This window comes from Chelon labrosus (genome assembly GCF_963514085.1).
Source record: "Chelon labrosus genome assembly, chromosome: 4".
NCBI classification, from domain to species: domain Eukaryota; kingdom Metazoa; phylum Chordata; class Actinopteri; order Mugiliformes; family Mugilidae; genus Chelon; species Chelon labrosus.
The window spans coordinates 10,661,225-10,686,302 of NC_140340.1; the positions used below are offsets into that span (position 1 = coordinate 10,661,225).

The 25,078-nt window shown below is 40.1% G+C and overlaps 3 protein-coding genes across 4 annotated transcripts; all 3 read left to right on the top strand.

Annotated features, from left to right (window-relative positions):
- Nucleotides 1-319: 319 nt before the first annotated feature.
- LOC311486899 (inter-alpha-trypsin inhibitor heavy chain H3-like) lies at nt 320-12,225 on the top strand (the record flags this gene model as incomplete). The annotated part of the gene is made up of 18 exons (XM_084542922.1): nt 320-391; nt 1,450-1,610; nt 1,752-1,856; nt 1,994-2,156; nt 2,245-2,355; nt 2,471-2,599; nt 3,233-3,349; nt 3,470-3,638; nt 3,727-3,837; nt 3,952-4,133; nt 4,234-4,413; nt 4,517-4,635; nt 5,951-6,188; nt 10,440-10,596; nt 10,798-10,966; nt 11,641-11,789; nt 11,911-11,995; nt 12,111-12,225. 18 exons carry the CDS (start codon nt 320-322, stop codon nt 12,223-12,225), a joined length of 2,532 nt encoding a protein of 843 aa, XP_084399048.1.
- A 1,588-nt stretch (nt 12,226-13,813) lies between these two features.
- Nucleotides 13,814-19,987, top strand: il17rc (interleukin 17 receptor C). 2 transcript variants are annotated; one of them, XM_084542344.1, is made up of 15 exons: nt 13,814-13,870; nt 14,133-14,476; nt 14,802-15,033; nt 15,684-15,787; nt 15,866-15,980; nt 16,081-16,122; nt 16,226-16,344; nt 16,462-16,518; nt 16,607-16,667; nt 16,756-16,973; nt 17,192-17,245; nt 17,339-17,390; nt 17,514-17,609; nt 17,923-17,961; nt 18,052-19,987. In XM_084542344.1, exons 2-15 carry the CDS (start codon nt 14,384-14,386, stop codon nt 18,660-18,662), a joined length of 1,893 nt encoding a protein of 630 aa, XP_084398470.1. In that variant the 5' UTR covers nt 13,814-13,870; nt 14,133-14,383; the 3' UTR covers nt 18,663-19,987. The 2 variants fall into 2 exon arrangements, with proteins under 2 accessions (XP_084398470.1, XP_084398471.1); XM_084542345.1 differs by lacking the exon at nt 13,814-13,870 and having other exon boundaries at nt 13,941-14,476.
- A 155-nt stretch (nt 19,988-20,142) lies between these two features.
- On the top strand, nt 20,143-22,175 carry creld1a (cysteine-rich with EGF-like domains 1a; the record flags this gene model as incomplete). The annotated part of the gene is made up of 5 exons (XM_084542389.1): nt 20,143-20,475; nt 20,599-20,682; nt 21,523-21,618; nt 21,704-21,844; nt 21,955-22,175. Exons 1-5 carry the CDS (start codon nt 20,283-20,285, stop codon nt 22,173-22,175), a joined length of 735 nt encoding a protein of 244 aa, XP_084398515.1. The 5' UTR covers nt 20,143-20,282.
- Nucleotides 22,176-25,078: the final 2,903 nt, after the last annotated feature.

Genomic DNA, 25,078 nt, shown 5'->3' on the forward strand with positions numbered 1-25,078 from the left:
TTAGCGGTGCATACAGGACTTCTGAGCCTGCGTTGCCTGTCGCTGCATAAAATGTCCAAAAACCAAGTCCTGACAAAGTTCACTCTCAGTGGACTCTCAGTGTCAACAGTAGAGCTCACATAAACAGCAGAATTTCTGATAAATCATGGGGGCGAGTGTGTGTTTTCTTTGTGTGTGGGTGTGTGTTTAGTTTATGTCACGTATCCAAGTGAAAGTTGTTGAGGGAGCAAAAAAATCTGTGCACATTTGTGCTGTCCTTGTTTGTTTGAGTTTAAAAGACAGCTTCAGCTGTCTGGGTTGCAGAATAGTGGTGTGCACCATGGAGAGAGCTGTGGTGCAAGTGACCCTCCTTGGGCTGCTGCTGGGTTTGGCTATCACACTACCAGACAAGGTAAGCTCACAAAATATGAAGGGGAGAGCACTGCAGTGCAAGGAAAAAAGTTTATTGAATATATTTAAATTTTACTACCTCTGCTAAATTTGATAGATATTTCACATAATATGTGTGCTCAGTTTATTTATTTCTTCATTTTGTCTGTGCAGCTTTCTGTCAGTTGCAGCACACTGAACTCTGCCTCTGCCTCAGACATCAGAAAGAGCAGGTTTAGGGACCTCATAGCTCTCTTGCCTCAGGGTTATTTTGTGTGTGTGTGTGTGTGCATTACCCTTGTTTTGGAGACATAAATCTGTTTACACACCAATGTACTCTCATCTATTTGGACACCACAATGTTTGGTTTAAATTTGATGTAAGTTTAAGTTAAGGTTAATATCAGGCTTGGCCAAGTAGTAATGCTGGTTCATTTAAAATGGAGCAATGGGATCATGACCGTGTATGTGCTCTTATACATCTGGTTGTGTGAGGACCACACCTAGTCCTGGAGACTGAGAACATTTGTGATGTAAATGCATGTATGTAATTGCAAATACGGTTGAAGACCTGGTATAAGATTAGGGTAGGTTATCCAAAATAAACTAGGGTAGGTTACATTTAAGTTTGGGTTATGGTTAGAGAGAGTCTCAGGGCACTGATTATAGGTCAGTGTAATGCACTTTCTCCTTTCTGTGTGATCATAGTTACACATAACTGATTCAATACATTTTATGGTTAAAACAATGGGGTAAGGTTCAAGTTAAGGGTTATTTAATGTGTTTTAATTGATCTTGTTATGCGTTTGGGATACAAGACGAATCAGGGAGAAAGGTTTCAGAGAGTGGATCTGAGTCTACACCATGTCCTCTGTGTGCGTGCCATCAATGTGGACGGGCACAGCCATTGTGAACTTGAAACATGGGTTGAAAAAGCATGAGAACGGGGGTGTTTCTATAGTTACACCAATAACATTTCACCAAAGTCACCCACCTCGTTTAATCTTTGGTCAGCTGGTCGTCAGCCAGTGAGTTAAATCAGCCATTTTCTTGTGAAATGTGACCTCCTCTGTTTGCTCAGGATGACTGGGACATCTACAGCTTTCACATCAACTCCACGGTGACCAGTCGCTATGCCACCACCATCATCTCCAGCCGCGTGGCCAATCGCATGAACGCGTCAAAGGAAATTGAATTCCACGTCCGGATTCCCAAGAATGCCTTCATCAGTCGATTCAGAATGTGTGTGTGAAGTACAGATGATCTGTGAATATTTGCAAATAAATATATATATATATACATACATATATATACACATTACATTAACAAATCAATTGCAAGCTTATACAGGTGTAATCAAAAGCTTTTCTTGGTCCTCTTCAGGTTTATTGATGGCCAGGTGTATGATGGTCTTGTGAAAGCTAAGGAGCAAGCTCAGCAACAGTACACTGAGGCTGTATCTCGAGGCCAAAGTGCTGGAATTGTAAGGTATCAATGAATTATAATTATATAACTGATTATTATTATATTTGAATTCTTGGTTCTTACAAACCTCACATAACTCATGTCCACACTATCTGGCTGCCTATCGCAATTTAAAACAATGATTATTGTCTCTGTTGTAGTTCTGTAGGGAGGACCCTGGAGGAATTTAAGACCTCTGTAAATGTGGCTGCTCACAAAAAGGTCACCTTTGAGCTCACCTATGAGGAACTGATGAAACGCACGCATGGCAAGTACGAGCTGCAAATCCACGCTCGACCCATGCAGCCTGTCAAAGACTTCAAGGTGTCTTTCTTGTTGCTATCTACTCAGAGATCAACCGGTAAGTTTAATTGTCCCAGTGTCTTCTAACTGTTTATTTTATTGTGTATAGGTTGATGTGTACATCCATGAGAAAGCCGGCATCAGTTTCATCGATGTGAAAGGAGGACTAAGCACCAAAGCCATGGCGAATGCCATCACCAAAACACACACAGACAAACAGGTATGGCATGCTGAAATGCAGTTTTAATTATTTCGGTTGAAATAATGCAATGGTGGCAAGAAAAAAAATCCTGAAATCTAAAATCTAATCAATTTGTCTTGATTTGTCTTTTTAGGCGTGGGTTCATTTCTATCCGACAGAGGAGCACCAGAAAACATGTGACAGCTGTTCAGAGCAGGGTATGAATGGAGATCTGGTGATTGTTTATGACGTCGACAGGGGCATCCCATTTGGAGAACTCCAGGTAAATGAAGAATGAAGTTAATTTCATCAAAACTGCAGCTTTATATGGTCATTATACGTACATGAATATATTAAACATTTAGGTCAATATTGTTAACACCGATCAGCCACAACATTAAAACCACTAACAGGAGACGTGAATAACACTGACCATCTTGTGACAATACAATGTTCTCCTGGAAAACTTTTGGATCTGGTATTCATTTATGTGGATGTTACTTAGACATGTACCACCCACCGAGACCAGACCAGGCACCCCCACCCCATAGCAATGACACTCCTTGATGGCAGCAGCCATCCCCAGCAGGAAGCTTTAGAAACAACTCAAAAAAACATGAAGAACAGCACAAGGTGTTGACCTGACTTCCAAATTCACTAGATCCCAAACTGATCAAGTGTCTGTGGCATGATCCATAGAGACCCCTCCCCTCAACCCAAAGGCCCCCACTAACAACATTCTGTTGCCAGACATCACATTCTCTGATGAGTCACAACTGTTTTGGAAGCACAAGGGAGACACAATACACAATATTAGGAAGATGGTCATAATGTTATGCCTGATCAGTGACTATTCAGAATTTTTGTCTTTCTAAGTCTCATCTAATCTTTTAACTTTCTTCTCACTCCCCATAAGACATCAGACGGGTACTTTGTACATCATTTTGCTCCATCTAGTCTTCCCAAAATACCAAAGAATTTTGTCTTTGTTGCTGATCAAAGTGGCTCGATGCATGGCAGAAAAATACAACAGGTACAGTGCTTAAAGAGTGTGAGCTTGTCACAAATTGCCTGTGTTACAGACGAGTAGAAAATTCATAAACACACAGAAAACAAATGTAATAACGTGTGTGAATGATGTTTTTGTTACTAGACCCGGACAGCACTCTTGCATATCTTGAATGACCTGTCAGAAGATGACTACTTTGGCCTAATCACATTTGATAGCAGAATTTTTTACTGGAAACGAGAACTTGTTCAGGCCACCAAAGAAAACCTGGATAGTGCCAAGGTCTTTGTACAACGCATTGATAGTTCAGGAGGTGAGTCTTTTCTAAAGATCCATTTCTTATAAAATATAATCATTTGGCCATAATGGTAGCAATAAAACTTGTTGTTGTTGCATTTCAGCCACAAACATTAATGACGCAGTGTTGCAAGGAGCACAAATGCTCAATGCACATCCCAGAGAAGGTTCAGCGCCTATCCTTATACTTCTCACAGACGGAGACCCAACCTCAGGTTACAATGAAACATACCTGCACACAAACATGCACAAAACGACCATTATAGCTATGTTTGGAACTATTCACTGGTCTGACATTTCCTGAAGTTAAGTGTATTGTGTCCTCACAGGGGTGACGAATCCTGAGACTATACAGTCAAATGTTAAAAGGGCCATTGCGAGCAAATTCCCGCTCTACTGTCTTGGTTTCGGTTTCGATGTCAATTTTGAGTTCCTTGAGAAAATGTCGCTGCAGAACAACGGTGTGGCACGAAGGATTTATGAAGACTCCGACGCTGATTTACAGCTGAAGGTATTTTCTTCCACATCATCAGTACTCTGTTTACCGTGTGGTTTTGTTGGCCGTAGAGTGTTTCAGCGTTCATATGGTGTCCATCCTCTATTGTCCACAGGGTTTCTATGAGGAAGTGGCCACTCCTCTGTTGATGGATGTGACAATGACCTACCCTGGTGGGACCAATCTAACCCAGACTGAATTTAGTCAGTACTATAATGGCTCTGAGATTGTGGTGGCCGGCCAGATCACTGACAACAACATTGAAACCTTTATTCCACAAGTTGTGGGCATTTCGGTAAGGCTGAATCCACATTGCGCATCAGCTGTAGTATGAACATCTGTCTGTCTCTGTCAGCATCCCTGTGTACTGACATTACGTTTCATCTGGATTGTGACAGAGGAGACAAAACTTGACATTTTCTGATACAAGGCCCTTCCCGGAGTCCACTGAACCATCTGACGGCATAATCCAGAGAGTCTGGGCCTACCTCACAGTTAAACAGCTCCTGGACAAAGAGTGAGTGTGATACCTGTCTTCATGTTTTTCCTTCATGTGTGTAATTAATTATTTATGAGTATCACACATTGATATTTTCATAGTTCAATCGCACACAAATATGTCAGAATATTGAAAAAAGATGACCACATTTTCCATAAGCCAAAAGTAACATGTTAAAAATCCAAACAATTTCAATTTGCTGTACAACTTCTGCAGGGAATATGTAATTTCCACTATTAATGGCTGAAGATTTACCACTCAGAGTGTGTCGGGTCTTCAGTTAAACACTGAAGTACATGATAGCTGGCTTCTTACAAAAAAGGATGACTGTCCAGTTTCTATCTGTCATTGGTAGTTTGCTTACGCTGATATGATCACTCACATTTCATCTTTAAACGTACTAATTCACAGTAAAGTAAGCCGAGCTTTAGGCTTCTCTTTGGGGTTTTATTTTTCTGAACGACAATTATCTGGCTATGTTTGAAAGACCTCAAAGGACAGAACCCCCTGAAGACTCTTTTAATCGAATACATACAGTATATAGACCGATCAGGCATAACATTATGACCACCTTCCTAATATTGTGTAGGTCTCCCTTGTGCCTCCAAAACAGTTGTGACTCATCAGAGAATGGACATGGGCCTTCTGATGGTGTCCTGTGGTGTCTGGCAACAGGATGTTGTTCGTGGGGGCCTTTGAGTCCTATGGGTTGAGGGGATGGGCCTCTGTGGATCATCCCACAGACACTTGATCAGTTTGGGATCTAGTGAGTTTGGAGGCCAGGTCAACACATTGTGCTGTTCTTCATGTTTTTTGAGTTGTTCCTAAACTGTTTTTGTGTGTGTGCCTGTGTCAGCCTGCATCCTGCTGGGGATGGCTGCTGCCATCAAGGAGTGTCATTGCTATGGGGTGGGGGTAGCTGGTCTGGTCTAGGTGGGTGGTACATGTCTAAGTTACATCCACATGAATGCCAGGTCCAAACATTTCCCAGCAGAACATTGAATTGTCACAAGATGGTCAATGTTATTAATTTCTCCTGTCAGGTTTTAATATTGTGGCTGATCAGTGTATTTTGTCCACTTGATCGTAAGAGAATTTTAATCCACTTTCCAAGTTGTGCCCATACTTCTGAATTGAAACCCAGGTGGATATAACATGGGCAGAGTCGCAACTTTGGGAACAAGTTGAAAATGTTTTTTTAATGTTTGGTTTCCAAAAATATCATCTGCCCAGGAATGTTTTTCAAAGCCTTAACCGAGGAGAGCAGTAGATACTTCTATTGTACTTTACTGCCAGATGAACTGCTATGTTCAAATTACAATTTGTGACACAGGCTGCAGTTATCCGGACCAGAGAAAGAGAAAGTGAAGACACAGGCTTTGGAGCTGTCACTGAAGTACAGCTTTGTGACCCCACTCACATCTATGGTGGTCACCAAGCCTCCAGGCGAGAGCACAGATGTACTCCATAAACCAAAAGAAGGTGGATCTGCAGGACATGGGGGAAGGGGGGGATCAGCTGGTGAGCAACACAAATGCATAACACAAGTGGAAATGGAAATGTATAAGTGTGTGCAGCATCTCATTATCCACATTCTTCCTTAACAGGACGGACAAGACTTGTTCCAGGTAAGCAACATCACAAAGAATCTCTAGTTTACGGAGAGGGCATGGAATATATATATATGTATATATATATATATGCTAAAGGACTTTTTTATTTTACATGTTGAGATGTAATTTCACATGTGTCTTTAGCCTTTGACCATATACTGTGCATCAACAGAGGACTTTCAAAGAGTTTCTGATGACATGTTGTAGGTACAATCATTGAATCCCATTTGACCACCAAATTATAATCAGTTCATATCTCAGTCCCAGTGAATGTTGCACTAAATATGAGGAAACTCTCTAATGTGTGTTCACAGACAAATCCAGAGCATCTTTGCAATATCTATAACAAAAACAGCCAAAATTATCAACATATATCCTACACAGTTACATAATTAAATGCTAAAGGACATTTGTAGTTTAATGTGTTTTAACAGAAACCTGAAGGATGGATCTTTGTTCAGATCAGGGATAAACCTCTAAGAGACAAACCTCTGTGATCAGAGGTTAATTTACGTAGCATGAGTATTTATTTGTTATAGATACTGTACATTGAAATAACGTTTTTTTCCTCCTCCACAGGGGGTGGCTCATTCAGTGGCTCTCCTTTAGGTACGTATGACAGAAAAGTAACCTGAGGTCATGTTATATTACAAGGAGTGTTATATCACTACCTTCAAGGCCATCAGATTTGGTTAAATCAGAAAACAAAAAGTATCAACATATATCCTACACAGTTACATAATTAAATGCTAAAGAACATTTGTAGTTTAATGTGTTTTAACAGAAACCTGAAGGATGGATCTTTGTTCAGATCAGGGATAAACCTCTAAGAGACAAACCTCTGTGATCAGAGGCTATTTACGTAGCATGAGTATTTATTTGTTATAGATACTGTATATTGAAATAACATTTATCCTCCTTCACAGAGCGTCTTTTCCAAAGGAGACCTACTCATCGACGTATGTATGCCAGACATGTAACCTGAGGTCATGTTATATCCAAGGAGTGTTATTTCACTCCCTTCAAGGCCAAATTTGGTTAAATCAGTAATCGTGTCCTCTAGAACAACCAAAACCGAACCAACCATTTAATGCTACATGCTGAAATGTATTCTTGCGCACTGAAAACATTGTTTTTATGTTACTGTTGTTTCTAATATAAAGATTACAGAATTTCACATGTGTCTTTAGCCTTTGACCATATACAGTGCATCAACAGAGGACTTTCAAAGAGTTTCTGATTACATGTCGTAGGTACAATCATTGAATCCCGTTTGATCAGAAATAAACCTCTAAGAGACAAACCTTTATGATCAGACGCTAATTTACGTAGCATGAGTATTTATTTGTTGTAGATACTGTATATTTAAATTTAATTTTATCCTCCTTCACAGGGAAACTTAAGGGATCTGCTGCCATTCCTGGTATGTCACGGATACACATCTTCACTACATTATACTCTGATGAAGAATAACATTATGACTTCCTCCACAAATATTCTTCTAGTCCACCTATCAAAGCATGGACTCTGCAACTCCCCTGAAGTAGACCTAAGATTTCTGGCATCGAGATGTTAGTAATGTGAGAAGCAGTCTTGAAGTGGATGTGGTTTGTGTTCAGACTTCTTCCAGCACATGCCACTAACAGTGTGGTAATCACTCAATGAGTAAAGCTGGTGTACAGCAGAGTAGTTAAGAGCTCCTTACGTTCACCAAGCTTGGCATGTATCCTTTATGGACAAAGATAATGAAAAGTTCTCAAAAGAACTTTAGCAGGGTTATTGATTACAAGTTATTGGCTAATTAATTTTTACGGCGTGGCACAGTGTAACTCCAAAGCTAATATTTTGTGAAGTATATACCCAAACTTAATCAAACTTAATTTTATTGATAATAACATAATTCTGTACAAGCACCCCAAATTTTGTGACCCTCGGTCTCTAGGGGGCGCTATACAAGCAACATTTCAATATCTCAAAAACTGCAATATATACCTTCATGCAATTTGACATACACAATCTGTAACATATTGTGTAGACGCCCATCAAGTTGCGTGACATTACGTGTACAGGGGGCGCTACAGGTGACATGGACACATTTCATATGACTTTAAGGCCTATAACTTTTGAAGTATTCACCCAACCCTTATGAAACTTAGCAACTGTCATTATAATATGCTTGCTTACAATAATGACAAGTTTCGTGAAATTCGGGCAGTAGGGGGCGCCACAACGACTACATGTTTATATCTCACAAACCACCACAGTAAACTGCTTGACATTTGACAATGATAATCTGTGGATGACTCCTTACAAGTCCAACAACTTTCATGCAATACGGTCTATAGGGGGCGCTACTGGTGACTTTTTCCTCACTAATCTCCTTGACATAGCTTATTATGTGTTTTCCTCACTTTACTCATCTTTAACCTGACTTCTCCATGGTTATAGTCTATATTTACATACCTGTGCATTTCATATTCAAAAATATAGATAATGTTGTTATAGAAACAAGGTTAAACAACATTTACACATCCATCTTAAAAACAAAATTTGAAATAAAAATACGTTTGAGGGTAAATAAAACAGGAAGTCCACAGAGATGGTCCAAGCGGGTGGTGAAAATGCTTTGTAATATTAATGTATGTGACTATCTGATTGTAAATGTATTCTCTCTTTAAACAGATAGCCATCGTACAACATCAGGAGTCCTGGGGACCGAAGCTCCAACAATAACTGCTGGTAGAGTATAACGTAGATTTTATTCATAAAATCTGTATCTGTTTTATAAAAATGTGTTTTCAAAAAAAAAAAAAAAAAATCTAAAATCAGCTACCTTCACTTCTATGTGTATAGAGTAGACCTCAACAATATGACACACAAAAACGGTTTAGGAGCATCTCAAAAAATGTGAAAAATAGCACAAGGTGTTGACCTGGCCTCCAAATACACTAGATCCCAAACTGATCAAGTATCTGTGGGATGATCCACAGAGGCCCCTCCCCTCAACCCATGGGACCCAAAGGCCCCCACTAACAACATCCTATTACCAGACACCACAGGACACCCTCATAAGGCCCATGTCCATTCTCTGATGAGTCACAACTGTTTTAGAGGCACAAGAGAGACCTACACAATATTAGGAAGGTGTTCATAATGTTATGTCTGATCGGTATACATATTTTGTTGTGGTGCAGAAAAGGGTACCACAGAGTAACCACCATGCTGTATTCATCTTAAAAACCCAGCAGTAAGATAACAAACATACTGAGCTGCTTTTGTCTTCTCCCGCTCCTGTTAAGTTTGTTAATTACTTATTAATTATAAGACACAGCAAGCACATTTAGGCCATTCATATTTATTCCTCGTTTTTAGCAGTGTTAAAAAAGTGTTTTAGAACCCGAAAGATGGATCTTTGTTCAGATCAGCGACACATCTCTCAAAGACAAACCTCCATTATCGGAGGTTATTTTACATGGCGGGAGTATTTATTTGTTATAAATACTGTTTTTTTTAATTTAATTTGATCCTCCTTTACTGCTGCTACTGGTGAGTGGGTTGTCCCTCCTGGTATGTCATTTGCATACATCTTCACTACATTATAATCTGATGAAGCATAACAAGATGCTGTATTCATCTTAAAAAAAGCCAGCTCCTTTACGTAGTAAGTTACACTTAGTAAGTCTTATTAATTACAGCAAATTGGGTCGAAACAATATTTTGTTTAAATGTCCCATCAAGATTTTTTCTGTCGTATCACAAACCTTTCCTACATGTTACAACCTGGCTTGAGGGCTGGAACATAAAGTGGAGACAGACAGGCTTACAAGATATATTTATTTTAACAAACTACATAAAAAAAAAGGACAAAAACGCCTTGGGTGACAGTTTTTGAGCTTCTGCAGCCAAAGTGAGACGTCTTCTTTCCGCCTTTCCATCCATACCCTTTTATCCACACTTATTACACTCAAGCCCTTGAACCAAAGACACTTGTACTGCCACAGCACGGCCAGTGGGGGGTGCAGAGGGACGTGACGCACACCTCAACAAAGACATCTACTGTATAAGATGGTCCACGCAGGCGTGTTGCAAATGTAAATCTACAGCTAATACACAGTTTGATGATGTACGTATCTACTGATCTCCCCAGCACAGCATGGAAGTTGAGACGGGATGGGACTGTCATCACCATAAAAGCTTTGTTTGTTTCAGTTGACATGTTTCCATCTGCTGGTAACTCAGTGCATGTCTGTGTCTTCAGCTCCTCCTGTCCACAGGTTTTTGCTAAAAACTGAGAGTCAGTCGATTCCACTGTGCTATGACTTAGATGGAAATCTGTCCCTTAAACTATATCACCTTCCCAGCAGCGGTCAGTAATGTTCCTATTTTCATTCTTACAAAAAAGATCTTGGGGAAAAAAAAGAAGTATAATATCATGGTTTAGCTGTCTTAAACTCTATTATGTACTTTTTTCCCCCCAAGATCTTTCTTCTTTGTTATCCATCTTATCCATGTCTATTCCCCAGTTTGCCGTGTTGTGTTGAATTGCATTTGGTTTCTTTTGCACCAGAGCTGTACGTGAACGGCCAGCTTGAGTCGATACAAAATGGAGGCTTCAGAAGGATTGTCATTCACTTCAAAACCGATCACCATGTTGAAGTTTACCCCAGCGGAGTCTCTGTTACACTGGGACAGACAGTGACACACCACACTGGACAAGATCCCATCACAGCTGGAAGGTAACTTTGCAGTGTAATGCTCAGGAGGCACTCTCAGCAGTGACTCACATGAGAGCAACTCCTAAAGGAATAGCTTAACATATTGGTATTTATTTTCTTTCAACTTAGCTCAACATGCAGAAATCATTTGGGACATCAACCCAGACTAGCTGTCTTGTTTCCACTCTTTATGTTAAACTAAAGTATGTGGTTGCAGGTTATATTTTTGTACCTGCTTCTATCAATCAGTGGTATAAGAAATCAACATCATGTATTTTCTACATTATTGGACCTTTGCCTTCCTTAGACCACAGATGAAGTATTGAAGTATCCAGTTAAGGCACAAATAAAAGAAAATAAACTAATGAATGAAATGTGAAGGATTTATAATGTGAAATTTGTTTTGACGATTACATTTAAGGTCCTGCACACTGAAGGTACAACCAATTTAACTTATTTAAATCAGTCTGGATTGATAAAATGTCTTGTCAGTCTGAGAATGTTAGGATTGTATTAAAGTACAATTTATACCTTTCTGAATATATTTTCACTGGTCAGAAACAAAAGAGAACTGTTTCTGATGCTCCAGATAAAACTGAAAATATCCCTCCTGACAGAAGAGAAGGGACTATAGACTAAGCTTAGGTCATACACACATGTATGTAGTGTTTGTGAAATTATTTTTTTTTTTCTAGTATGACAGTGATCAGACGGGACAAGGAAACAGATGTTACAGCTGGAGACATGCGCATAGTCATCTTGCTTCATCACAAGGATGGAAAAGAATTCCTTTGGCCGGTCATAAGACAGAGGCCATCGGCCATCGACACAGAAGGAATTCTAGGTGGGTGGAGGGCAGAGTGTGTCTGTGCATATACCTCTGCATTAAATAAAAAATTGCATCAATTGTTTGTAAGAGCCAACATTTTAGCATCATGTTTTTTTTATTGTTATTATGTGTCCAGCTCTAGACCCAGCAGTTTATGCGGAGAAACGGGACGTTTCCGGCACAAAACTGGTATTCAAAGGCCAGGAGTATGACGCTAAGAGGTACATTTTATTCTTTTGTATTCATGTTTTTGTTATTAGCATAAAAATGAGAGTGTGGCTAGTACTGCAACATACAAGGATAAGCTGTGTGACCCTGTTTGTCCTCCTTTTGTAGAACCACGGCTGCTGACTATAGCATTACTGTGCCCGTGACACTGGACTGCTGGCTCATGTCTTCTGAGTCTGTCCTGCAGAAAAGACTGGATGATTTCTTAGTTCAGCGTCTTTAACTCAAGATGTCACCTCAATGAAAAACAAGGCAAATGATTAGACATTATGGAAAACTCTTTCCATTTATTATGAAGATGAACAAATAAAAAAAAATCACAGATCTTTGATTGTCAGAGTTTGTTAAGATTATTCATTCATTTTTTGTTTAAAGGAAATAATAAATCAGGAATTTCAGGTGGAATACATTGCTCCCTGATTTACCTAAAAGAGACCAATCTACTGTATGTACTGTACGATGCTTGCTGATTAACCACCGCATAAAATAACATCAACTCATGGTGAATCATCACATCACCCTTTGGCCTTAAAGATGGGATCATTATTTGGACTCCTACAGTCTTTTCTTTATCTTGCCTGGATTTCTGTGGAATAGCGTCATACACCTCTAGCTGAAGAATGCATCAAAATTAACCTTTAACTTTCATCAGTTGTACACACCGACGGACAAAATCGAAAGCAACAGGACGTTTCTCCACTGTTTACACAATGTAATGTTTGTACAGACATGCTTTGAAGGTTTTGTTCTGTTGACATCTTCAGCCTGATTAATGGCATGCGTACGGCCAGTTTCTGAGGAATAAACAGGGCCATTCAAATTATTTACTGGTTGTGTCACAGTGTAGGTAAAAAAAAAATAAAAGCGGCCTTGTGTTCAAATTTTTACATTTAGGTGAAATTTGCATGGCGAGTAAGCAGCGGGGCTCGATTAAATAGGTGGTGCAAGTTCTGCTTCACTTGCTGTTTATTTGCAGGCTGTTTAAACAAATGCAAGATCTTATCTGAATCTGGAATTTACACCAACAGGTTAAATGTTGTGCGCAGTAAAGTTTATTAGAGTGAATTAAATTATGAGGCCTTATCTAAAACTTCAGTGCCAGTGCCTCATTTACAGAGCAGGCATGGATTAAGTAAACATACTATTCACCTTGAAATGATTCTGTCACACCAATTGGTAAAGCACACAAGAGGAGTTTTTGTTCTTCGTCTCGACACATTTCTGGAGAGGCTCCCAGGGCTTTGTGTTCAGTTCATTATGTTGTCAAACCTGTTGAGCTGCTGCGAGGCGGGTGTCATTGTGTTACTTCTTGGAGCTCCCAAACCCGGTGATTGCGTTATTAGCGTGGGTCAAAGGTATGTGCATTCTTACGATCAGCGGCAGTAAACTTGTTTTTCAAGGCGCAGCTTACTGCGAACTGCAAGGGGTGGAGACAAATCAGCACGCTGACAGACAAATTGTTTGCCCGCAAACCAGTTGTAACGAATTAATGATGAACCTGCTGTTGTATGCGGGCCACTGTGTAGAAGTACTCGAATCAGGTGTTCAACATGGGGACTTGCTTCGATTATAAGTAGTTGTTGTGGACTTTGGCCCTTGTAGCTCAGGTTGGTTACACAGTAATGAGCAATTCGGGGCGGGAAGTTATAGGATTTTGTGCATTTGTGGAGACTCAATCAGAGACAGGCACACTAAAAGAGATAGAGAGAGACGGAGATAGAGAGAGGGAGGGAGAGAGAGGGAGGGAGGGACGTCTCCTGAGTCAGACCAGTGACGTGTGTGTGTGTGTGGTGCAACTTTCACATGATTCAGGCACTTGTTGTCTCCTTTAACAAAGTCCAGTGGAAAGAGACCTTAAACTGCTCACAGTAAGTAACCTACTTGAGATTTCTCTGTCTAATTTGATACAATTCCTAATGTTACTTGATCATACTTCTTATCTTATCTCATGTCATAGCACTGTTTGCCTGTTTAATGACTGAATAGGTTATAGAAAGAACTACCTAGTTGCCAGTTAACAGCGTATGCCTGCGAAGGGCCTACGATTTGTGAACAAAGTTAGTCTTTCAATCTGATCGGCTAAATTTTATTCAAGGCAAATAAAAAAAAAATGTATTTCTTCCTCAACAGGCCACAAATAAAGGTGAAGCCCAGGTAACGTTCACGGCAGAGCTGTCACGGTTGGTTTCAGTTCAGCGACTTCCATGACAGCATAGAGTTTCAGTCAGGATAAAGTCAACTTAATCTCCAAGCAGAGCTATGTTGATGACAACGATCTGGAGGAAGACTGCTGACTCGCTTAACAAGGTTTTCATGGCGCCCCTGGAGAAGAAATACGTGTAGAGAAATGGTGTAGGACTCAGACTTTGCTCCGAAGCACCATGTTTCCCTCTGGATGGCCCTGCTGGTGCGTTTTACTGACCCTGTGCGCGGCGGCTTGTGATCTGGAGACATCTGAAGTCACTTGCTCACAGGTACGGTAGCTTGGATACACTGAAGCAGACGTTTCCTGTGCTGCGGTGCAATGTTATGGATGAAGTACACTTTTAATTTGCTCTCAGTGTTGCCGCGGCCCGCCGTGACATTTTAATTTCCTGTCTCATTTATGCAATGTGTTATTCTCAAACAAATAAGGAAAAAAAGATGGTGGGTTATAGCCACCTGTCAGCTTGTCACTGCACAGAGTGTCGTGTGTACATTATTAATGTGAGGCCTACAGAACAACAAATATTTACACATGCTGAGTGAAAGAAAAAAAATGTAATGTAGTTTTCCTTCTTAAATTTTGTCTCTTTCAAGGGTCTCTCTGAATGCACCGTGACTGATGAGGTACCCATAGGAGAAGAGAACCACCTGAAGATTAAGAAGCTAAAGTCAGAGTTCAAGTACTGCAGAGAGGACAGCACAACATGTACATTATGCCTGGCGGTGGACATAGAGCTCGACATCCATCCACATAAAGACATGGAGGAAGAAGATAACTCTGGGTCTGATGAGGAGGATTACAGCGAGGGCACCAACAATTCCAAAGGTAAATTAAATTTAAAAAAAAAATCAATCCATTCATTAGTCTTTGCATTACAATGGACTGTCTCCCAAGGAAAACGGCCGTCCCGTGTCATCTGAGCAGCCACTTGTTTAATTAAATTTCAGTAACGCGTGAAAAGTCGACATTCTGGATACGGAAATGGACGAAACTTGCACTCAGGCAAACCACGACAGGGCAAACAAGAACTCTTCTTCCCTCGGTACACACTGCTGTGTGGTTGCGAGCTGCAGGGACAGTTTTGAAAGCTGGCTGGTGACAAGCGTGTTTTAGGATTGTTGGAAATCAATGCTGGAACAGTGAATAAGCAAACACGGACCTTGCGAAGAGGATAAAGTGAAGCTGACAGTGTAAATGATTGCTTTACTTCCAGTGTCAACATTTGGCTAAAAGCACAAAGAACAATGAAACTCACAGGCCACGGTGGAAATTAGATATTTGGCTTTAATTAGTGAACTTGGTGAGCTCAGATATGAATACTTATAAATACACTCATGCAAAGAAAATCAGAGGCTGTTAAGAACTCGGATAGCCACAGTTATAATGTTTGCTATGCTACAGAGAAACTTGAAAAAGGTTGACTTTTTCAGTCCATTCTTAGCTTCTCCTCTGTTGTGCTTTCTCTGTTGCAACAGCGTCAGTGGCGGTGTGTTACAGCACTACACCTTTCATGCCCGAATGCAAGAAGGTGGAGTTTACAGTTAATCGCAAAGCTCTTACTCATCAAAACCAGGCAAAGGTACAGTAGATTACACATACTCTGCACTGTGCTCACTTCCAGACACCTTGTCTCTTAAACTCTGTGTGATTTCTCTAGATCTCCATGGTGATTACCGAGCCCAATGGGTTTCCCTTCAACAGTCAAATGCTCGTTTATCCCTGTTCTCAATCACACTTAAGGCAAACAGTTGTTGCTCCTTCTCTTGTTAAAGGTAAAGTTTGTTTATTTTTTTGTTTGGATGACAAATCTTCTATTCAACAAGTTACCACCTGTATGTATCAATAGTGACACATGACCCTGTTTGTACACAGTGTGTTCCGGGAAGCTGAAAGAATACATACCACAATGTCAAGGTAAAAAACAAAACAAAAAAAACTTCGTTTTTCCCCATTGTCCTATTTGACATCGGTATGCGTCTTTAAGGAACTAAACATAATATTCTTTTCCTCCTTTCAGTGCCCACAGTCAGTGGTGTGATAAACCCAAAAATGAACCAGGTTGAACTGAAGTTTAAGGCCGGCAATAAGTCCCGCCCCTCTGTGTGTGTCCAATATGAGGAGAATGGACTTTGTCAGGTCAGTGCTATCAGGGCTTTAATTTGATGGCAGTTGACGTTTGTCATATGTGCCGAGAGCCACGCTGGAAGGAATAATATTTTAACTTAAAGGTGTGGTGTAATTTTTGCTTTATAGCTCTGGAACAAGACGACCATCCCACTGTATTCTGTGACGCCCTGCACATGTCTACAGGTAACATCACTCACGAGTCATTTTGGCAATGGCCCTGTTTGTTATCCAGACTTATATGACCACGTCTGTGTGATTATATGTGCTATAGGTGTGGCATGAGGATGGCCAGAGGTCTAGACGCTCTAAAAACTGCCCCTTCAGAAATGAAAGTGAGCTCAATTTAAAAGCACAAGGTTTCGGGATGGTTGGTTTTCCCACGATGTTCCAACGCCATGACACCCTTTGTGTCTGTTCCAGATCTTCTGCAAAACAACATATGGGAAAATGTGTCAGTGTCTGTGCGCCATGGTGTGATGAACAACAACGGCGCAATGCTGTCGTGGAACCTGACTGCCCCCTGCAGGCTGGAGGGTGAAGTTCGTCTCTGTCAAAATGAGATCATGTGCAAGGAGATAATTACTTTTAGGCAGCAGCTGGCAAACGGAACATGGAGGCAAAACCATCAGGGACTCTGGGTAATAACAGCATACATTTTCAGCCTTTTAGAATAGATATGTATATGTATTATGATACAGCCAGATGCTAAGTGGAATATCTGTATTTTCCATATAGCTGTCGTGATATTAAATAGAAAGTGTCTTGTTTCATCATTTTATACACATTTTATTGAGATATTTGTTATTTTTTGCAAAAGTTGCAAATGTAATGTGATTCATAATTGTGTCCCCAATAGGAGACAACAGGGGTGTTTGAAAACATCACTCTAAAGCTCCCACCATGTGTGATGGTAAATGATTCACCACTAATCTCATGTCATATATACACATACGCAGCCATTACTGAAGACGAATAACTCATTTATTTTTGTACATGTGTGCAGGTGCAAGTCAAGGGAATGAAGCAGAAGCTGGGTCCATTCTGCACTGATGGGCGTAAGTCTGCCACAGTTCACATAGCAACTACAGAAACTGATGCTGGTTAGGACGAGACACATTTTGCTAAATTACGTTACTTGAATTTTTTGTAAAAGGGGTTTTGTTTTGTGCTACTTGCAGCTGGCAGGTGGCGCTGGAGTCTCCTACTTGTCTTTTTCATGCTGCTGGTCTGCTTGACTGTGCTTATCTTTTGCCTCCTTCGCGACTTTGTCAAGAGTAAGTTTTACTTCTTTTTTTTCTTTCCCTGCAATCTATGTGCATGAAAATGCAGGAAACACAGAGCAGCGTCTAATTTGTATCCAGTTCATGATGAAATATGCATTGTCCACTTGGAAGAATCTCCTCAGCTACTTCCCACAAAGGCTCCTTTCATTCCTCCCAAAGACCACGTCTTGTTTGCTATGTAGAAACTGATTCATTTGCGTCATGCAGTTTGAGGAATCAATTATTTGTGGGACAGAAACTATCCCTGTGGTGAATCTGTTAAGCCTTCAAGTATATTTACTTGTGAATTTTTGGGCTTTTGTAGAATGGGTGTGGAGCTGGAACCACGGCGGATTCGTGAAAGGTGAGTTGTTGCCACTTTTCCTGAAAAGTGCATAAAATCACAATGACACAAGACATCCTTGACAATTTTTTTTTTTTCCCCTCTCTAAAGTTGGCAGAAAGGGTCACGTGGTGCTGCTGAGCCCCCCGGATGTGGATGTTCTTGTTTCACAGTCGATATGTCAGCTCGGGTCACTCCTCTGCAGCCAGGGCTTCAGCGTTTGTGTTGACCAGTGGAGCAGGACGGAGCAGTGCAATTTGGGGCCTCTGCCGTGGCTCCACTCGCAGCTGCTGAAGATAAACAGCATGGGCGGCCGAGTTTTGCTCGTCTTGACCCACGACGCACTGTCGAGAATAGAGGAATGGTCCCACTGCAACAAAGACCTTATCATGAGGACGGGGGAAGACAGGCCTCAAACACAGATCCGGTCCCCTTACTCTGACATGTTCACAGCCTCCCTGTTATTAATTCTAGGGGAGAAGCAGATGGGCAGAGCTGGTGAGCGTTTTCTCCTGGTGAAATTTGACTCCCACCCAACACAGACTCAGAGCAGTGACAGGAGTCTACCAGAGCTCGTTCGGGGGCTGCCTCTTTTCCGGCTTCCCTCTCAGACTCAATCTCTCCTCACTGAACTGACTGTCACAGAGACAGAGAGCGGATCGGATATAAAAAAGACATGGACAGGGTGGAGGTGGGGGACCGCCAACGCATGGAGAGTATAGACTATTATAGACTATTAGACTCTGATATCATCATGTGAATATCTTGGAGTCGGAAGAAAAAACTTGGGAACAAAGACTGAATCACCAATAAATGGACTAATAAACTCAGGAGGAACATGCTCACTGGAACGTGATGAAGATGAGACAGTATGAAGGACAAGTCTCCCAATAATAATATATTGTAATATATTAATATTGTTAGAGTGGATACACTTCGTAAACAGATCTAAATCAGTAATGTCCCAGCTCTCAATACTTTCCAGCCCTTTTATTTCTGTATAACAGGTGTTAAATCACTTCCTGAAGCTGCTGGGAATTGTAGTTTTAGCAAACATCACTGACCAGGAGTACACAGGCTTTTAATATTCCTGTCTTCCGTTGCTGAATATTAATTACACGGCAGCAGGGAAGTGAATAATTGCAATGAAGAAACAACAATGGAAGTTTAAACAATAATGGAAGTCTATGGCAGCAACTACGGGAATCATTCATTACTTATTTTGGTATTTTCATGGGATTTGTTTACCAGAAAATATATAGATAATATATGATTTAAGCAGCAACACTTAGAATATATTGACACATTGTGCCCATGCGCTGTAAGTCTTTTCACGGCAGTCTATAAATACATTTGTACTTACACGGTGGATGTCGCCTTGTGATTGGCCGTGTGTCAATGGAAGGAGGTGGATATTATTGGTGCGGTCTAGCGTCAGTTTAAGGACACACTGGAGCGCCTGTGAAATGTGTAAGTGCACTCCGGAGGGGCGGTGCTCGGACATGCACACGCTCCCCACTCGCTCGGGATGTTTGGGTGACTTTAATCAAACAAACACGGAGTCTGGAAACGCTTGAGGTGCGTCTCGGTTGAATCCAAACTGCGTTTAAACTTTACGAAAGACGAGACAGTTTGCGGTCAAACAACGCGGAGGTAAAGGGTAATCAAAATTAATTTCTAGATTTTATTTGATGTTGGTTTACTCGTGGTTTAACTCTGAGCTGATATTTTTTCAGTGTGAAATCTGAACGCTCGTGTGACAACCACACAGAAAGACCGAGAGTAGCAGCAGGTTAAAACTCCGGTCGGTCGAGATTTTATATTTTCTTATATATATATTAGTGTATCAAGTAAAAGGTGCAACAATTTAAAAATGTGAGATAGTATTATTATCAAAATTGACCTTTTTAAGCCTATAAGTTACTTAAATTTTCTTAAAAATAGTGATAAAAAATACACTATGAAAAATTTTGAATACTGTAATATGCAGAATTTTAACCATGTATATATACTGTATTTTTTGATAGTATTATCTTCTAATATAATCTCTAAAGATGCAAATTTATCAATGCATGTTATTATTAAACTGTTAAACTATTATTAACCAGTGGAGTTGGATGTTTAATGGCTTCCTATGTTGAAATAGCACTAATTAAGTTCACAGTAATCAGCTGTTTTCTCAAATACACTATGATACTATGGGATGATGTTTGCTAAACTATACAACATTTATTCTTTTAAATCCATCATGTATTCAGTTGTTTTGGCATCAGTTTGTAGTTCATACTGAACCCAACTTCCAAGCATCATCTAACAGCGGTGGGATATTTTGGAGGAGATAGATGGCTTTATCATCCGGCCAGATGGGCGCCAAGACGCTTCACAGACACCTGCTGCAGGCCGCTTGGCTGTGGAGTCTGTTGGCCGTTCAGGTGCACAGCTGTCCCGACAGCTGCAGCAAGTGTTTAGGGCCAGCAAACGACAAGTGCGAGGAATGCAAAACTGGATGGACACTCCATAATAACACCTGTGTAGGTAGTGTATACAAAGCTTTGTTCATCAGCCTGGAAGACATCACTTAATATATATATATATATATATAAGGTGTGTATGATATAAAACAGTAAATGCATACGTGTGTGTTTTTATCTGTTTCAGACATTGATGAGTGTGGCACTGAGCTGGGGAACTGTTTGGGCAACAGTTACTGCTTTAATACAGAAGGATCCTATGAGTGCAGAGGTCAGTGCTTTAGGTTTTGCTGATGCTGGCTAATATTGTGCCACGAGAAACGAAGTAAATAAATACTCAATATGACTGCCTCCGATTAATTTTGTAACCACTGACTTATAGTTTCATTATAATCCGGGATATAGACAAAGAACGGTAAATTGTTATCAGACAAGACAAAAATATGTATGACTATACAAATAAATACTCTTTTTGGAAGATTGTAATTAGCTAACTGAGAAATGTCTTTCCAGTTTTGTAAAACAAAAAAAGAGTTGTTAAATGATTCATTTTACTTTTTTAACTCTTGTGTTTCCCCTTACTCTTGATTTTAAGATTTGTGTGAGATTAAAAAAAACACACGTGTACGTAAAATGTTGAACATATCACAATAAAGGACAATCTTTTGGGATCCATACGGAGATCTACACCTTCTGCACTGTGCACGGCTAAGCAGAGCAACCGGTGGACTTAAAGATCAGCTCTAAGCTCTTTGAAGATCAAATAAAAGAATCTGCTTTGAATAACAATATGTGTCTATGCCTCCTCACTTGTTGCAAATAAATAAAAAAAATTGAATCATGCAAATATTTCAAAGGTCTACGTGCTTAACACAGGATGCTGCAACTGAAAAATGAATTCATTCTTATTGTATATCTCATGTAGATTATATATTTACTCATGGCACTTTATAAGTTAGATGAGGATACTAGTTGTGGTGAAATCATGCTTGCAGCTGCACACCTTAAACAGATGTCACTTGCAGATGATGAATTTGGTCACTTTATCTTTATCCTGTTTATTCATGTATGAGAATACAGTGCAATCTGTCAATGGTCCTTCTTTCCTCAGGCTGTGATGTGGCCTGTGTGGGCTGTATGGGCAGTGGACCAGCTCGCTGCAGGAAATGTGCTTCTGGCTTCAGACTGACAGGGTCCAAATGTTTGGGTAATCACTAATTCATTGTGGCGTTATGTGCAGCAATAATCTGCAGAAGAGATTTAATCTCGTGTCTTTCTCCTGCTATATATAGATATAGATGAATGTAGTGACCGGGTACTCGCCTGTCAAGGTCTGGATGAGATTTGCACCAACACAGAAGGCTCTTTTCGCTGCGACTGTGCTGAAGGGTTCATTCGCAAGAACAGTGTTTGCATAAAGAAGCAGCTACCCGGTGCGTGCCACCTCATGTTGATCCTGTTTGCTTATTTACATGAGCAACCAAACTTACTCGGAGAAAAGAAAACTCACTGCTTTGTTTCTCTCGTCTGTTTCCTCCGGCAGGTGTTCATGAAAAAGGTCTGTTTGATGATATCCAGGATGAGGAGGTGGAGGTGTTGAAGCAGATGTTTTTTGTCGTCGTGCTTTGTGCTCTGGCCACACTTGCAGCCAAGGGAGATTTGGTCTACACATCTGTGTTCATGGGAGCCCTGGCAGCCATGGCGGGCTACTGGCTTTCTGATAGAGGGGACCGTTTGCTGGACAGCTTCCTTAAGGGACGTTAAAGCTGCAAAACAACAATAAGTACGTCCTTGGAAATGGATGCTGCATTTAAAAATGCACTCCATTTCGTGCGGTGAAATGGTTTAATTAAGTCTGCACTGAAAAACCTTTGCCCATGTTTGCCTTTCCTGTGCTTCTGTATTAGCACCTTTCCTTCTTGAAGCCAGTGGTCACTTGTTGTATAACTGTAGAAAAAATCTTCAGTGTCCCATAAAGCGCTTTTCCCATCACAAAAGAGATGCGTGCAGTTGACGGGCCATCCCCAGCTGCGAGGTCAGCTTTTATGCCTTCCCACTTATGACAGCCGTGGCCGGTGGCGTTATGTTTCAGGCCGTCTGTCAGTCCGTGCCAGTATTGTGAACCTGATATCTCATGAATGCACTGAAGAGAAATTCTTCATTCATTTCACACAAGCGCCTAACAGGATGAAATGATAAGGTGATAGTATTTTATATCCAAAGGGTCAAAGGTCAGTTTCTCTGTTATGTCATAATTTATACAAGTATAAGGTGATTTTAGTTATTATTTTTTAATACGGATGTTTAATAGAAATTTAAAGGTTGTAAGAGCATACAGTAGAATTGAGGGGTTATTATAACAATGTTTGTTTCTTTCATCTGTTTCCTCCGGCTGATATCTTGATCGTGCACATTGTGGTCTTAATTGGTCAAATGTAAGAATTAAAAATTCTTGCCATGAGCTCTAGGTCAAAAACAGCTTTCAGGGTCTCAAGCAGATTTCTACTCATGAAAGCAACAGGAGACATCATGACACAGTGTCGTTTGGCTCACTCCGCAGAACAAACGTAGTTTAGCACATACAAAGAAGGAATGGAGATTATATAATAATCTGGTTGTGGTATCCCTTTTGTCACATATGCCATTGTTATGTGTGTGCACTGTGTTAGAAATGGGTCAAGCTGTAGATTTAATAACAATAACAAATTGATGCCTATATCCCACTGTGGGATGTATTAATTTATCTTATAAACCATGTACTATAGTATTGGCTTCATACACATTAACAATCACTCTGTATTACACCGACACTCTTCTCAATGTTCACATTTTCAAAGTTTAAATGCTGAAATAAATACCTTTGTTTTGTGTTTAGCATCCTTCATACTTCATTATTGATACATTACTTCATATGCACATCTACTACCTACTACTACCTACTGCTTATGTCTGTCAGGTAGGAACCAGATTTTGGTTCCTACCCGTCATTGTTTACTGTGGGACAAGTGAGAGTGTCACAGTCTCCCCGTGTGCTGAGAGCAGATTAACCGCAGCTTAGGAAGTGTGGAGAATGCTTTCAAACAGGAAATCAGGGTTACACTATAAACACTATACAATACTATACTTTATGATATTATACTATACTATACTATATTGTACTGAACTATACTACACTATGCTATACTGAACTGTTCCATATTGTACTGTACTATACTATACTATACTATACTGTTCTATACTATACTATGCTATACTATACTGTACTGTACTATACTATATTGTACTGTACTATACTATACGATACTATACAGTACTATACTGTATTGAACTGTACTACACTATACTATACTATGCTATACTGTACTATACTATACTATACTATACTATATTGTACTATACTATACTATACTATACTATACATTATAAGTATTTAGTTTGCATTCATAGAAAGCTACACAGTTTGCACCGACAGCAACACTGAGCAGAAAATCACAAACAAAGACAGAAAGAAAGTCACCTTTATTTGATGGATATAAACAAGCTGGCCAACACTCAATAGTAATATTCTGATACAGCACATACAATAGCAAACTGGGGCACTGAGGACAGCCTCCTATAGTTTAAAAAACAAAAAACCACACAGTATCCATGCTTCATTTGAAACTCAGTCTCACTTTTTTATTTTCTCTCTGGGGACTTTCTCTGATAAAGTTTTGTTTTTTTTTTTTAAATAGATTTTTCTCTTGTGCATTCATAACACACACACACATACACAGTCACTCACTCTTAAACAATAAATTGCAGTTGCACACACACACACACGCACGCACATCTCTCTCTTTTTTTGAATACATTTACACCAGCAACCCCTAAAACATGCTGCACTCTCACAAAACTGCACAGGCTGTCTACTAAGGGGACACAGTAAGTGAGACACACACATCACTCTCAAACACAACATCACACCGTCACAATGCACGATGCAGATGCAATTAATGTATGAGGTATGACGCTTCATGGGAGATTAGCTCACGTTCACACACAGATAATCATTCAGCATGCTGGACGCACATTTAATTTGTTCCTAGGTCTTTACTGTACAGCTCAAAACATTTACTTATACAAATAGTACAGTCTCAAACTGGCATATTCAATAAGCTGAAACGATAGAAAAAATAAAGCTAACTTAAATACAAAAATGAATAAGAATAATAATAAAAAAGTAAACTCAACATTTGTTCTGTCAAACAATGTTTCTGGCATTGGTCACAGTGATCTGTTTAATCCAAAGTTTTCAGCGACATACAGTAAAAGAAAAACAACCTGCAATAAAGTGAAAATGTATGCTAGGCTTTTCATACTTTTTTTTTCTTTTCTTTTTTTGAAGGCCTTTCATAAATTACTGGTGAATCTACAGGCTTTTTCAAGTCTTCCTACACAGCTGCTGCTTCTAGGCACAGATGAAGCCTTGCCTTCTCGACTGAGCGCAATATGTCAGTCCTTCACGGCCGGGATTAGTCTGTAGTCTAAGCCCAGGAAACCAGCCCCAGCCTCTAAGCGTCGGTGTCTCCTAAACCTTTTTTGACACAACAGTAGAGAGGACGCTCTGCATAGAGAACAGGAGATTATCCTTACATCACCGCTTGCAGTTGGCACAATATGTAAAA